The sequence below is a fragment of the Aegilops tauschii genome, chromosome 1 (genome assembly GCF_002575655.3).
Source record: "Aegilops tauschii subsp. strangulata cultivar AL8/78 chromosome 1, Aet v6.0, whole genome shotgun sequence".
Taxonomy (NCBI): domain Eukaryota; kingdom Viridiplantae; phylum Streptophyta; class Magnoliopsida; order Poales; family Poaceae; genus Aegilops; species Aegilops tauschii.
The window spans coordinates 491,969,173-491,985,356 of NC_053035.3; the positions used below are offsets into that span (position 1 = coordinate 491,969,173).

Consider the following 16,184-nt stretch of genomic DNA (forward strand, 5'->3'; position numbering starts at 1 on the left):
CGTCACACCCTACCGCCGCTGGTCCTGGCGGTAGCCTGTCCAATCCTACCGCCGAGGTCCCTGGCGGTAGGGTGTGGGCAGTTATAACCCCGTGGGCCGGCCGCCCCCACCCCCTTCTCCCCCACCCAGCCGCCCTAAGAATAGAGGAGTTCTTCCTCTTGCCCCCTCTCTCATCTCCTCCACTCCCCCCTCTGATCTTCGTCGTTTCTTCACCGTTTTTGCGGATCGAGATGGCCCCAAAAAAAGAAAAGTAAGCTCCTTCGATCCCTTTAATTAGTTTTAGTCAAATAGCTTCCGATTCGTCGCATTATTTGATTCAAATCACCCCCCTTCTTGAACTAGATTTAAATATTTTGAACCCTAGGATTGATTTAGGTTGATGATAGATGTTATATGTGTTAGATATGAACTCTAGTCACTAGTTGGTATGCTTATGTGAAGATGAACCCTAGTTCATATTATTTTTGGAGGATTTTTTTTATATGATGCATGTTGGAGGAATTTATTGTGATATGATGATGCATGTTGATATGCTATGATGCAAGTAGTGGATATGGTTGGAGAATAAATGTTGAACCCTCAAGATGAACCTAGTTCATAAATTTTTGTGTTAAAATTTTTTATGATATGATGAATATTGGAGATATTTGTTTTGATATAGGATGCATGTGGATCTTATATGATGCAAGTAGTGGATTTTGTTGGAGTAAACATGGTTAATCCCTCAAGATGAACCCTAGTTCATGGTTTTTGTTTTTGAAAACAATATGATATGATGCATGTTGGATATTGTTGGAGAAATATGATATGATATGATATGATATGATGCATCTGAACCATGGTGATTGCATCTTGATATATGTATTTTAATTAGTTCTTGATATATGTATTGTATTTAGTTCATGTTCAAGATAATCTTGATATATGATTATTCAAAAATTGAACTCATAGGTAGTCATTGGATGTGCTGAACCTTTGTTATGCATCGATATGTTTCGTAGTTAATGATGAACCCTAGTTCATGTTGAAAAATCTTTTGATATGATTATGCAATTCTTTTAGGAGGCCACCTCTTGCGGACGACATCGGCACGAAGTACACAATGCTTGACCCTAGGTTCGACAAGCGTCACTGTGCCCGTTTCATTGAGAATGGAGTGGTAATTACCATTTTAAACAAAATCTTTCGAATTGATGAAAACAAGTTGCTAACTATTATGTCTATGCTAATTATGCTTTGGTTATTGATTTTCACAGATGCTGCCGCCACTGCGGATGAGGGCTCACAAGACGACGGTTAAGATGGAGTACGACGAGCGGTACACACCGTTCTTCAGGAGAGCCCGACTATTGGGTTTCGTCCTGCAGTTCAAGCGTAAGCCGCCGACGCTCGTCCACTCAGCTCTCACGGCTTTGATTGACCGGTGGCGGCCAGAGACGCACAACTTTCATCTTCCATGTGGGGAGATGACCGTGACCCTCGAGGATTGGGCAATGATTACGACCCTACCGCTCGAGGGTCGTGCTCTCACAGGAAGAGTGGAGAGGGCGAACTGGCACGATAGGGTTGTCAGCCTCATCGGCAACTGCCCCCTCCCCCCCTCCCCTGCTAAGAGCAACCGGACTTCCGGCATACCGCTGCCATGGCTTCTCAAGCACCGGAGGAAGTGCCAGGAAGATGTCGAGCCCCGGGTGGTGGAGCAGTACGCCAGGGCCTACCTGTGGTACATTCTCATGGAGGTAGTGTTTCCGGACTGCTCTGGGAACTCTGCCCTATGGATGTATCTCGACTTCCTAAAGGACTGGGATGCGGGTTATAGCTGGGGGGCCGCCGGACTCGCCTACCTATACCGTTCGGTAAGTGAATATCACTTTCTTTCAAATATGTCACGACCCTGATTCCAAGTCACATTGATCTAGCCGGTAACACCTCATATCACTTTGCGGCCTCACGCACGGTATTCCCACGGGTGCCACCTTACTTGGCCCGGGACCGTTTGCGCCTTTTGGCTCACGTATATGATAATGTCGCTAGAATCCATATGACAAAGAACCCGGGCCGACATGACTAATCGTGAACCCAAAGTGGCACTAACTTATGGGGACAGGCATACATGAATCAACATCGAGCATGTCGGTCAGCAGCATGCGAATCCGGGCTGTAGCACTGGGCTAACAGGACTCCGGTGAACCGGGCTGTAGCAGGCTAGGCAGGACTCCGGATGTCACCGCGTGACATTTCCCCGAAGGGACAAACACAGGAACGAAGTGAATCACATGGACGTGTGCTGCTTTAGATTTTGACATCTTATCATCTATACTTGGTTTGTAGCTTGACGACGAGACCCAAAGAGCGGAAGTCACGTCCGGTATGTGTGGATGTGTATGGGGCCTCTCCATTTGGATGTGGGAGCGAATCCCGGTGGGCCGTCCGGAGAAGCTGCGCTCGCGTGCATGGACGGACTATGGCGGAGATGATGAAGATGATCGGAACCCGACCGTCGCATACGCTTGGGACGTGGTGCGTGTCTACACGGGCGAATCGAAGGCCTTGTACAAGGTCTTCAGCAACGAGCTTGATGCTCTCACGCCTTTCCAGGTATAAAAACTACATTTTGAATAGTTTCGATAACACTTTCACTTGTTCTTACCATTGTTTGGTTATAGGTTACTTGGCGGCCGTATAGTGATGATCGAGAGTGGGGGTTCGAGCTGAACAGCATGTGCAAGCAGGACCGGCTTCTCTTCCGGTGCATCGTGCCCATGATTTGTGTCTATGTCGTGGAGTATCAGCCGACCACGATACCGGTGGCTACGACCTACACCAGTGAGTACCACAAGCCGTCCTCATCGATTTAAGTTCTTGTTTTGATGTTTTACATTCATACAAGAAGGGTGTTTTACATTCTTTCTTATGCATTGCAGGATGAGCAGGCAGAAGAATCAATCAATCACGGATTGGGAAGCCGAACATGCGAGATACGTGAAGGAATGGAACGAGTGGAAAGGACGCAAAGACAGGGAGAGGGGAGTGATTGACTGGGACGAGTATGAGGATCACATGCTGTGGTACAACGATGGCATCAAGCATCGTCTGCGTCTGAGGCCCCAGTGGACGACAGCAGATGCCGAAGACCTGTTCGATGACGCCTCCTGGAATGAAGCCTACAATGAGAGCATCAGAGAGCTTTAAGGCGGGCTTAGGGAGTACGAACCCCTCATGAACAGAGTGGTATGTTGTTTTTACCTCTTTTGAACCGACGGTTGGATGAAAAAGCATTTATTACTTTGCAGTCTTCGGAGCTGAAAAAGCATTTTTCATGCCTCTGATGCGCTTAGTGCTATCCCTGGGACTCGAGCTAGTGAGAACAAGTTGAGGGAAACGGTGAAGGTATCTGTCTCCACGGCCAGGCCTAACATACGAGGGGGAGGTTTATCCGCCCCATAAACATGTCTATTGCATATGCATCTATGTTTTAGTAGGGGTTGTCAAACTATGTGGACAAGTTTGCTATTTGCTATTTCCTACTTATGAATCTATGTGTAAATTGTTTGATATTTGCTATGTGGAACTTTATTAATATGTGAGCTCATATTTTGCCTCCTTGTAAAAACTATGTGAAACCTGTGACAAAACAAACAATCAATAAAACTTGTAAAAATCTAAACCCACAGGACCCTACCGCCAAGCCATAGGGCGGTAGGGTCAGGCAACCTACCGCCAAGACCTGCGGCGGTAGGGTGTTGCGCTGGCCGTTAGCTAACGGCAGTGGGCCGTCCATGCCATCGCCGGAAGCCCTGACGGTAGCCTGCGTGAACCTACCGCCAAGACCTTTGGCGGTAGCAAAAGGGTGAGATGTCAAAAAAATTGAAAGTGGGGTCAGATCCTGATTTTATTTGTAAAAACGGTCAAAACACGAAATTTTGCCACCAGCGGCTAGGAGAGCGAACATGCACAGTAGAGACCCCACACGTCGTCTCGTCGTCCTCTCCAACTCATTCCGCCGGTATTTCACCCATACCAGCACCATTTAGGCAGACAGCGCCGCCGCACGATGGGAATGGAGTTACTCCCTTCGTCCGGTGAATAGTGTACATCTAGCTTCAAAATTTGTCAAAAAAATGTATTTTGATATTTCCAATGCATTTTAAAGTAGAAAAAAATACTTCTTTCTCATCACACGGTAATCAAGACCAATAGCAATCTACACATGGTCTTCTTAATTTCTACATGCTCTTAGCTCATTGGGGGTTGAGTAACTAAATATGAGAGAGATGCTTGCACCTTTCAAATGCATTTTTTTACTTAACTCCGTAATTTGTCCTAATATTTCTAGATGTACATTCTTCACCGGACGGAGGGAGTATCGGTTGGACTGGGATGCTGGCTGCGGCGGGCCACAGGAAACAGTGCGGATGTTTGTGTTGGGCCGTCGAATTGGCCTTGCTCCGATACGTGGCTTTCTGTCTATTATTCTTATGTCGTTCCTATTTATCGCGTAGGTTGATGGCTGTCGACCAAACACGCACCCCCAATGGTCTCTACGTGATTTTGGGCCGGACCTAGTAGCACAGGCTCCGTCTTTTATTTTTTTCTTTCATTATTTTTGTTTCTTCCATTTTCATTTTGTCTTTTCTTTTTGGGAAATGCTTACCATCACCCGGCGGATCGCAGTAGCCATGTTCGCCACCTTCCCTGCATGACACGCGTCCAAGTGACGGTCCACATACCATCCTCCGTTGAACACGCTTATACAACAGGGGCTATATATGCTTCTAAAACATACAAGATCTTGCAATGGTCTACGACGGGTTTATGTTTTACAACAAAATCTGTCTTACGGAAATTTTCTGCAACAAGACCTTAGTTGCAAAAAAAAAAAAATCATAACAATACCTCAGTTGCAATTTTAAAAACTGTTGTAAAAAAATTCCGCACCAAGACTTGTGTTGCAGAAATAATTCTGCAACAAGACCTGTGTTGCAGAAATAATTCTGCAACAGGACCTGTGTTGCAATGGTGGAGGCCTGCTCGCCCGCTTGATGCGGCAGATCTGACGGTTCACAGCCCGGCTGATCTTTTTGCGGACGCGTAGCACGCCCCTTTATTTTTTCTTTTTCTTTTCAAGTTCGTTTTTTATTTTCTCTTTTCTTTTCTTTTTATTTTTCTGAACACCTTTCAAATTCATGAACATTGTTCAAATCGTTTACTTTTTAAAATCATGAACTTTTTTGAAATAACGAACATATTTTACCACTTTGTGACATTTTTTACAAATCATGAACATTTTGAAAATCAAGAAATTTTATTACCAATTCTTGAATATTTGTTAAATCATGATCATTTGTTAAAGCATGAAGATCTTTTGAATTCTGAAACATTTCCACAAGTCACAATCTGCTTTTGAAATGGAAACATTTTTCAAATTTGTTAACATTTCTATAAATTCATGAACATTATTTAAATACATGAACATTGTTTTGAAACTTATGAACATCTTTGAATTCAAACAACATTTTTCAAAATTTCTAACATTTTTGGAATTCATGAGCATTTTACAAAATAATTAACATTTTATGAACTCACAAAAATATTTGAAATTCATGCAGAATTTGAAATTCGATTTTGTTTGAAATCCTGCATTTTCAATGATGCAAAAAAAAATTCAGGAAAAAAGGAAGGAGAAAAACAGGGGAGCCCGCCATGCACATAGGCCGGCCCGATAGTATGCGGGGGAGGGAGGGGTGCTGCGCGTTTGTACGTAGACCGTCTCGAAGGTCGATGTATATTAGATCCCTTCCTTTTATTAGAGAAAAGAGGTTCGCAGTGGGCTATGCTGGCCTGGGCTGAAGAGTAAGGATGAACTGCAAATCTACAAATGATTGCAATTATGTGACCTTTAAACGAGACAATTACACTTACCGTCCTTGTACTCGCCGACCTGTAACACGATGGTCCTCAAACTCGTGGAGTGCTCCACTACGGTCGTCAAATACGAGAATACGCTTCAATACAATCCTCGCTACATCTCCCGCTACACCCAGCAGCCCAGCACGCCGCCACGTCAGCATACAATACACATGTGGGGCCCGCATGTCAGCACATCAAAGAGGAACATGCAAAAAATATGACTACGCATACCTGACATATTCCTCTTTCTTCCTTGTTGGGACACTTTGCGCGGTACTCAAAGCCAAAGATGGCGACGGCTATTGCAGGTATGTTGGATTGATGTCCATGCCCTCTCAGCGCTGGTGTCAAGAAAGGAGGAAGCAGCGTGGCGGCAATTGTACCGAGGTCGAAGATGATGATCTGCTTGCGACTGGTTGCAGATCCTTCTGCTGCAGGGGTTTTCTCTCAAGATTCAGGGATGATGACACAGGGCTCCGGAGATCTTCTTGTGTTATGATTGTCTTAGGGTACTCTAGGTGTTCATGGTCCTTTGTGTTTGCATTTCAGTGTGCTTGTAAGGGTCAACTACTTTGTACTGATTCGTGATATGAATGATAAAATTCTAAAAAAAAGACAAGCTAACCATCAAACTAGACCACGCATCATTTCTAGAAATGATCTATAATTTTATATATAAACAAGTTCCTGCTCCCTTTGTTCCAAAATAAGTGTCTCAAATTTGTACTAACTTTAGTACAAAGTTTGAGACACTTATTTTGTACTAAGATTGAGACACTTATTTTTGGACGGAAAGAGTATTATGACACCTACGGTAGCACATATAGTTGGGTCGGCCCTGTAGCGTAACACACTCTCTTTGTATTCTACCAGTTTCCTTTTTATTTTATTTACCAATTTTGTGTTATTTCTAAAAAACAATTTTTTGTGTCCCTAAAAAACAAATTCGTGTTTATTCCCTTTTTATTTTATATAAATTGCTAAAGGTACCCTATGCTATTGGGGCGACTTAATTATATGTACTGCTAATAGTGCGATACAAAAATGGATCTATATGAACTTTAGATTACTAATTAACATCAAGAATCGACCGGATCAGTGGTTAGCTTGGCTGTTGTCAAAGAATTGTCTCAGGTTCGAATCCTTTGAAGCCTCTTCTTGTGTTTGAGGACCATAGTGGAGCACTCCACGAGTTCAAGCGCATCTCCTTTCTTATTCCTACTCATTAAATTTGAGATACATGTTATCTTATTTTCTCTATTCCTACGACTTTCCTACCATATGAACCAAAGGAGACCTAAGTGTGTCCAATAGCCCGCGTGACGTACATGGACGGGGCCGATCACTGGCATGCATGGATCTGAGTTGTGTTTGCGACGCACTTAAGAGATATCAAATTCGTGACCTCCCACTGCTGAAGATGTGTCGCTAGCCACTGGAATCTGATCGCTGTTTATTCGCAAAAATAAAATCTAATCGTTGTTGGTGACTGATGGGCAACGCTAATATTTAACATCTTACAGTAGTGTCAAAGTTGCAATATTTTTTGAATCCGTATGCACTTTTCTTGAAACTGGCGAACAATTTTGAAATGGTGAATATTTTTTGAAAACACAAATATATTTTAAATTAAAAGAAACCTGATGCAAATATAGTAGAAAACATGATTTTTTTTCTAAAAGAGAATAATTTTTAGATCTCAAATTGTATGTTAAAATGCCAAGAATTTTCCAAAAGCACGAACACTTTTTAATAAACACTAATACATTTTCGAACATTTTTTGAAAACATAATTTTGTATGGAAACACAAACATTTTTCTTTTTGAATTTGGGTACATTTTTTCAAAAACAGGAACATGTTTTGAACATCCAGATTATTTTTGAAAACTTGCGTTTTGAATTTGTTAACAATTTTTTCAAAATGTGAAGAATTTTGAAATTGTATTTTTTTACAAAATACGAACCTTTTCGAAATTAAGAATACTATTTATAAAATCTCAAACATTTTCTGAAATTTGTGATTCTTTGGAAAACAGAAAAAAGGGAAAACAAACAAAAGGAAAGGGAAAAGGGTAATAAAACCTAAGAATCTAGTAAATAAACTAAAAAACCAGTTCAGCAACCTTCTAGAAAGTTCCCAAAATAGGTCAGGAACCTTCCAGAAGGTTCCCAAATTCGAATACTTGTGTACGCTGCCAACGCCAAAATGGTCCGCCTGTTATGCATCGCTGCCCATGTGATTCAGCGGCAATGTGCCGCAGTGAGCGTTGTATAGAATTTTCCATCGGCCCAGTCTACCGCGCAAGTTTTTCGTCGGGTTTTCAGCCAATAAACGGCTGTTTTTTTTACTCTTCGGATTTTAGTCCGGTTTATGGACGGTATTGGATAGATCGGGGGGTTAAGGGAGGAGAAAAAAAATGATCAGGGGTGTATGTGAACCACCTCTTTTTTTAGGGCAGTAAAATGTTCTTTTACCTATGTTAATCCACCTAAAATTATAGATCTCCTTGTTGAGCAGTCCCACGCCATCAGGGTACCGTTGCACATTACAAATAGTAATAAAAACAAAATTAGAACGCAGACTAGCTGAACGGAATCTAAAATATCAAGTACCTTAATGTGGTCCTCATATTGCTATGCAGAAAAGTTACTTTATGATCACGAAGAACAAGTAGCTCATAAATGCACGCCTACATATATTTTGAGTTCAACAATCATGTGCCGGGACACCTGGACCACCCCTATTACTCATCTTCATTCTTGCGGTACCTGTCAAAAGCAAATGAGACATCATTGGAGTAAAACGATGGGAGGGTCACCAAACATGACTGAAGAAATGCTTAAAGAATGATGTAGAACACAACGTGTCGGGGAGAGGTTTTATAGAATGAGCGCGGCAAGAGAAAAGGAAGGAGAAAATGAGCGGGAAGGAACATGAGAGGAGTGAGATGGTGGGAAGAACAAAGCGCTGTATAGGTGATGGCGGGAAGAAAAAGCGCGGGAGAGGGGATGGCGGGAAGGGAAAGGACGGGAAACTTTCGTCCGCGCTGAGAACGGCATGCAACTTCGTTCCCTGCTTACACGATGAGGTGGGCCGTAGAAGCCTCTTTGGCCAGGCTAGGACCGAAGAGTTGATCTTCGGCTACCGCAGCAACAAAGCGTTTGTCTTTGTTGCAGATGTGGACGAAGAAGGGACTCTTCGGCCAGGGCACGAACGAAAAGGTAGTCCTCTGCCATGGTGAGTGCGAAGAGTGAGTCTTCCCCCAGAAGCGAACGGTGGGGTAATATAACTGGAATTTCTGAAATGGGCAATATAGTTTCGATATTTTGTTAAATAAAAAAGCTCGAATACAGCCGATGAGAACCACGGCACGGGCGGATTTGTGTCCCTAACGGCGATCAGCGCGTGATTAGTGACCACTCATACGGTGAGAAAGCAGTACTGTACTATAGTTAATTAATTAACTAAGGCCAGCTGTTCCTTTTGGGAGTGAGCATCGTGTCTCTTTCCCACCAAAAAGCCTAGTAGTAGTAGTAGTAGAGCACGTCGAGCGATTGACACTAGATTACTACTATCTAGCTAATCTAGCCTGACCCACGGTTTGGGTTTGGTTTTGGTCCCTAGCTGCTGCCTGCTAGATAGGATAGGAATCATGGCCATGGCCTAAGCCGATCTAATCCTAATCCTTCCAGATAAAGCGGACCACATTAAGGTCCGGCGCGGCCAATGTAAGTAGAGACCGGCGCGGTAGCTGGAATCGGACAAATGCCACGGCGAAGGAACCAACTAGCTTTTCTAGCTTTTTTTTTTCCCCTCTGAAATAAATAAACGGACCGACCGGGCTGATGCTGTAGTACCTTATATAGCACTATATATATGTACAACATTTCACGTGTGAATACCTTACATACATGTACACGGGACAAATACTAACTCCTTGTTTGAAGAATACTGTTTTGGCTTTAGGGGTCAAAGCTAAACAATTGTGCGATCTAGGCTGACTATATATGCCACACACAGAAAAATAAGAATTGTAATTAGTGGCGGCGAAGCCACCCACCGGCCAGTTCGTGCGGTCAAATGGCTACACGGTTTCCGGCAAAAATAGCATAAAACAAGCAGAAAATCGCGCAAAAAAGATAAATAATTCATGTGAACGTACGTCCATTTGACTACACAAGTTCCATTTGACCAGGTGCGGTTCTACTTGTATATGAATATGATGAGCCATGGATCACATGCTCAACATGTAAGAAATCAAGATCGGACCAGCGTCATACAGTAGAAAATATTCATTCGAATAATTCCCCGATCAATTGTTTTGGCGGTCGGGCCGAGCCGAGCCTAGCCGGGCACGAGGCCAGCAGATGGATGCAAGCCGAGCCAGGACATGGAGCGCAGCCAGCCAGCAGGAGCTCGTCGTTGGCGCAGAGCCGACGACGTGGCGTCTATATATCCACGTCGCCCACCCACCCATCATCACACGATCCACCACCAGCCGAGTCCCCACTCCACGCCACGGCAGGGTGACGAGGAGCAGAGAGGCAGAGCAAGAGGAGAGGCGTTCGCGTCGGGCGCGCGCGCGCCATGGGGGTGCTGCGGAGCACGCACAGCATGGCGGCGGAGGTGGAGGAGATGCGGGCGGCGCTGCTGGTCGGCGCCGGCGGCCCCGCGTGGAGTTGGCGGCGGAGGGGCGCGGCCGCGGCGGCCAAGCGCGGTGCCGGCGCCGAGGAGGGCGCCGCGGAGGCGCGCGCCGTGTGCGTCACGGGCGGGATCTCCTTCCTCGGCCTCGCCGTCGTCGACCGCCTCCTCCGCCACGGCTACGCCGTCCGCCTCGCCCTCGAGACCCAAGGTCCGTCCGTTCCCTCCCTCCGCCCCTGCCTCGCTGACTCTTGACCATTTTTCCGAATTCAAAATGCGACCGTCTTCCTTCCACGGATGTGGAATTTACGTGGCTTTTCCCCCCTTTTTCCATTCCACATGCGGACAGAGAGACAGAGTTGGCCACCTTCCCCCGCCGTTTCGAAATTTCGTGGCGGATTCCGCAATGCTTGCGCCGTGGATTCACACGTGCGTGCCTTCTTTTCTCCGGATTTTTAAATTACATAGAGTAGCTTGCACAGCTGCACTGCAATTCCATTATCCGGCACGAAAACTCCGAACAATCGGCTCCAGCCTTGCAATCCACTACCACAAGTTCCATTTCCCTTTGCGTGGGAGGTGCAAAATTCAGTCACAGAGTTCAGAGACGCCGGTTCAGCAACCGGCATTTCGCCAGCAAGAAGAGCGACCGGGCCCATGGCGATTTCGTTATTCGGAGTGCCTAGCTGCATAGGGGACAAGATAATCCCAACCCACTTTCACTTTCCTTGACACAGACCAGGGCCCTCCCATATTTCTGTTTAATCGGTACGTCGTCACCGCCGGTGAACAGGGAAGCGTCCGAGCGCTGGCGATGTCACCGCTAGCGATGTGTCCATGTGTTTGGTGCGCAGGTGTGTGTTTTTCTTGCTGGAGACATGGACTTGTTGGTTGAAAATGGTCCATCACAATCCGTCCGGAGCTCACGACCACGTCGCCCTCGGTAGCAGCTGACGTTCCACCAATGCACTTCTTCTCGACCACAAGAAAATTCTGCCCGCCCCCTGGAACCAAATCGGTCAGTTCATGGTTCACCCTCTTTGGGTGAAAGGCGAAAGGGGCCTGTGGAGTCATGCATAAGGAATGCCCCATTTTTCGCTCCTGAAGTTTCATGAGTTTCATACTTTTTCCCTGATCGGTTGCGGGAAAAGCGCCCGAATAGGATGTTAAACCGCCCATTCCGTTTGCGTGGCCTAGGCCCGGCCAAGGTAATTTTTTTTTTGAATTTTTTGGCCAAGGTAATTTAGTCAACGAATGGAGAACAAAAAAACATCAATTTTCACAGTAGCATCATGTACTGACGTTAGTGAGGCAGCACTTGATGTCTTCGTTTCTAGTGGTGTTCTCTACACCAGCCAACTCTACCAACTAAGGCTATTTTTCCTTTTTCTTTTGAGGAAGAATCAAGGCTGTTTCACACACATCAGCACAAAGAAATTCAACCGTAGTCGTTTTCCGATGGATATGATTATTTATTTGGGGCAATTAAGGTATATGTGAATTGCATTTCTGATAAGGTTCCCCTTTTGTTTAGTAGTCACTCACCGATAGGATCACCTTTTGTTTAGTAGACACTCACTGATAGGATCACCTCAGCTCACCACCTCCTTGAATGGACCATTTGGGGAATTAATATGCTATACCTAAAGTTAACTGATGCGTCATTCCTTGTCCGTTAGCAGCTTGTCAGTTGTAAAAGGCATGTTTTCCTAATCAAGGAGGATAAGAAACTGTGGGCACATGTTCTCGAACATTCACCCAAATGCGTGTAACTTTTGCCCATGTTACTTGCACCTTTCTGGAATAGAAGAAGGGCGGTTGTGAAAATAATCGGTGTACGTTCCGATCCTTACTCTACGCCAGCAACAATGTGTTTGACAAAAATGCCTCCTATATTGTCTCTCTTAATGCAGCATTCGATGTGACATTGTTGCCTCTTTACAATTACTGTCGAAAGTGATTATTTTCTGAAGCTTGATGCGTTACACACTTATGAATTGTTGATACCATGCTGGCCCATTCATAGTTCACTCTTACTGCCAAGTTGAACTCCAAAACTAAGTTGTACTTTCTTTTTCTTTGGCAGAGGATCTGGACAAGCTGAGGGAGATGGATTTGTTCGGTGAGAATGGCAGGGATGGGGTCTGGACTATTATGGCAAATGTCATGGACCCGGAGAGCTTGCACCGAGCTTTCGATGGCTGTGTTGGTGTCTTCCATACCTCATCACTCGTCGATCCAGGAGGCATCTCCGGCTACACGGTGAGCTCACACAACCCCTTATCAACGTTCCTAAAATAGGTAGATATATGTCCCAAAAGTTCATCATGCATGAGAGAATCATCGTGCAAAATATGTTGGATAAGCTCGTGTCTGCTTGTTTTGTTTGTTTGCGGAAGGAAGATGCTGTTATTGACAGTGTCATTGCTCCTACATCTCAACTTGTGTCACAAAAACTTTTGTCTTGTCTCTTGAGGAAGGCAAAGAGGTGGTACATTAGGGAATAGGTGGGTGTCAAGTTGGTAAGGACATATGCGATATAGGTGGGTGTCAACATGATGAGGACTGTACTAGTGCTCCGAAATGTAAAGTACCAAGGGACATCATGGCTAACAAACAACATCACAATCATATTAAATCAGTCAGCTGTCGTTTACATTTGATCGGGAGTCAGTTGATATTACTTACTACAGAGAGATGAATTTTCATACCTAATACCTGTACACCTTGCAGCCAGTAGTTATGCAAGTTAGCGACAACCCATATCTTGTACTGTGCTGGGTTGTTCCCAGTGGTGTTATCACAGTATGCAATCATAAGAGTAAAAGTTCGTTAATTTTCATGGTCATTTGCAGTATGAACTATGCATGGTGCTTATCCTTCAATGAATCCTGGGAAAGGACCTTGGTCACATCATCCGTATCCTGTGCATCTACTATATAACTAAGATTGGTTGGCGTGGTGTTCACCTCCGATTGAATCCTGCCAACAACCATTGATTTATGAACTTCATGAGGCTATGAAAAATTGATGTCACAATATGTTTTGTGTAGTTAGAATACTTGACTTTTCAGATGTCATTGCTGGAAGCTCTTTTGGGTTCAGTTTCTTTCTACATTTTTCTGTTGCGCTTTATCTGACCAAAAGCATCAAGGAATTATCTGAATTGACCGCTGCAGTAAGAAGTAACCATCCAACCATTTGCTAAGCATACCTACTACAAAACCAGTGGTGGTAGGGGCCTACAGCCTACTGACTCCAAAATCCAGATATAATGATGGAAATAGGTTGGACATAGTAGGCCAAATCAAGCCCCAAAATGGTTGCAAGTATATCTTATACTCGCATGCTCGCATGGCGTTTGACAGTGGAACTACCAAATCCACTCAGATTGGTGATGTAGGGCCTTTACTGGATCATGCCTGATGCTGACACCCATTGCTTTAGCAGACTCATAATAGATATGGATGTAGCTCTTGATCTTGCTTTGTAATATGCTACTATTTGTTTGCATTATTTATCTCTGCTTTGCATACACTTGAGAAGAAAATGCACGATGAAACATAATTTAGGTTTGTAGTACCATAGCATGTGATTTCCACCGGCACTTTAGATTACTTATCATGCAAAGCATCTGGCCTGGATACTTAGTCCACATGCCCTTTACCTGTACTTTTAAGTGCACAACCTATGCTTGAGTTCCTGCTGGTTTGAACGTGTAGATACGAAAGGCATCATGTTGCTCTTTCGGTTGTCGAAAGCTCATCCTGTTGAAGAGGAATATGAAAATTTGAGCACTGCCTCTGCTTTGTCAGATGCGCGGAGTAGCTTCAGCCTCCTGGTGCTTTACTTTAGCACCTTTTGGGTCAATATAGAATAAATTGGTTAGGTAGTGGCCTGTCTTATCTTTTTTGACATTCTATGCCAGATCCATAGCACTTTCGTCTCTGAAAGTTCCAACATAGTTCTTCCAAAGTTGATCATACCGAGTCGCAGACTTGCAGTATGCGCCAAGAAAAGCAGTACTTTGCGCAAAATATCAGGTGAAAGTTGACTTGGCTTGGCTGCAGCCCATTGACCATCGGTGTTGATCTGGTTATACCTGCCCTTCAGTTTGTTATGATGAGTTGATAACTTGTTCAAGGTCCAACAGAGAGTAGTTGTAGACTTGTACTAGTAGTCTTGTTGAATACTTCCATTTCTGTTTCTTTTAGTCTTGCTAGATTCCCAGGTATTGTGATTCCTTTGAAATAATCAAAAGGTCCACTGAGTCAAATTTTGTGATTATATTTAGTCCTTTAAAATCAGTTGCGGCTGTTTTTAAAAAATGATTTTAGTTTTTTTTAAACACCTCTTATTTTTACATTACATCACCTGTGCTTTGCGGACAGATTCTTGGAATGTTGATTAGACCGGGTCTTGCTCCAAATTAAGTTGGCTCGCTTAATAACTTTTGTAATGTTAATTTGAACAGAAACACATGGCGACTCTGGAAGCCAAGGCGGCAGAGCAGGTGGTGGAGGCGTGCGTGAGGACGGAGTCGGTGAGGAAGTGCGTCTTCACCTCGTCGCTGCTGGCCTGCGTGTGGAGGCAGAGCTACCCTCACCGCCACCGGTTCCCCGCCACCGTCGACGAGAGCTGCTGGAGCGACGAGGCCTTCTGCCGTGAGAAGAAGGTGATGAGAGCTTCTGCTGAACCTGTACCTGTAGACGCTGCATTGCGTGGATCAACATATCTAATTGTGTGAAACAATTTTTTCTTGTAGCTGTGGTTTGCGCTTGGCAAGACGATGGCGGAGAAGGCGGCGTGGAGGGCGGCACGGGGCAGGGACCTGAAGCTCGTGACGGTGTGCCCGGCGCTGGTGACCGGGCCGGGTTTCCGCCGGCGCAACTCCACCCCCTCCATTGCCTACCTCAAAGGTCTCCGTCTCTGTCTGCCCATTGTGTTTGCACCGAACCAGCATTGTCCTCAGAGCACTGACAAACTATTTGGTTCCTTTGATGAAAATATCAGGGGCGCACACCATGCTGGCGGAGGGCCTGCTGGCGACGGCGGACGTGGAGCGGGTGGCGGAGGCGCACGTGCGCGTGTACGAGGCGATGGGCGGCACCGCCGGCGGCAGGTACATCTGCTACGACCATGTCGTGCGGCGCGCGGAGGAGTTCGCGGAGCTGGAGCGCCAGCTGGGGCTCCGGCCGAGGGCGCCGCCGCCCCCGGCCGCCGCGCCGCCGTCGTTCGAGCTCTGCAACCGGAAGCTGGCGCGGCTGGTGTCCTCCCGGAGGCGGTGCACCCACGACGCCTACCTCCCCGTCGCGTACGACTGACCCGATCGGGAGAATGAGATGGAACACAAATGGCGTGCGTTGTACAGAGTTGTGCCCCAGTGATAATAAAGCTGAGCTAGTTTAGTAGGAGTAGATACCATGAGTATTATTGCAGGATCCGGTAGAGTAGGATGATGAGACCGTAGCACGAGGCCGTTTTGCTCGTGCCATCAGAGTTCTGACTGCATCTACGCGCAAAGCATGCGTTCAGAGCAACTCCAGCCATTCTCCTCCCCTCCCCTCCATCCGACCGCCATGCCACCGAAGAAGTACATGGACCCCCGCCGCTATCGATGCCAACGCCACC

At 45.4% G+C, this 16,184-nt stretch overlaps 1 protein-coding gene across 1 annotated transcript; it reads left to right on the forward strand.

The window, feature by feature from the left end:
- Positions 1 to 10,393: 10,393 nt before the first annotated feature.
- LOC109739873 (cinnamoyl-CoA reductase-like SNL6) lies at positions 10,394 to 16,093 on the forward strand. Its single transcript, XM_020298951.4, has 5 exons — positions 10,394 to 10,764; positions 12,640 to 12,815; positions 15,028 to 15,228; positions 15,319 to 15,472; positions 15,567 to 16,093. The coding sequence occupies exons 1-5, from the start codon at positions 10,500 to 10,502 to the stop codon at positions 15,875 to 15,877; spliced, it is 1,107 nt and encodes a 368-aa protein (XP_020154540.1). The 5' UTR covers positions 10,394 to 10,499; the 3' UTR covers positions 15,878 to 16,093.
- Positions 16,094 to 16,184: the final 91 nt, after the last annotated feature.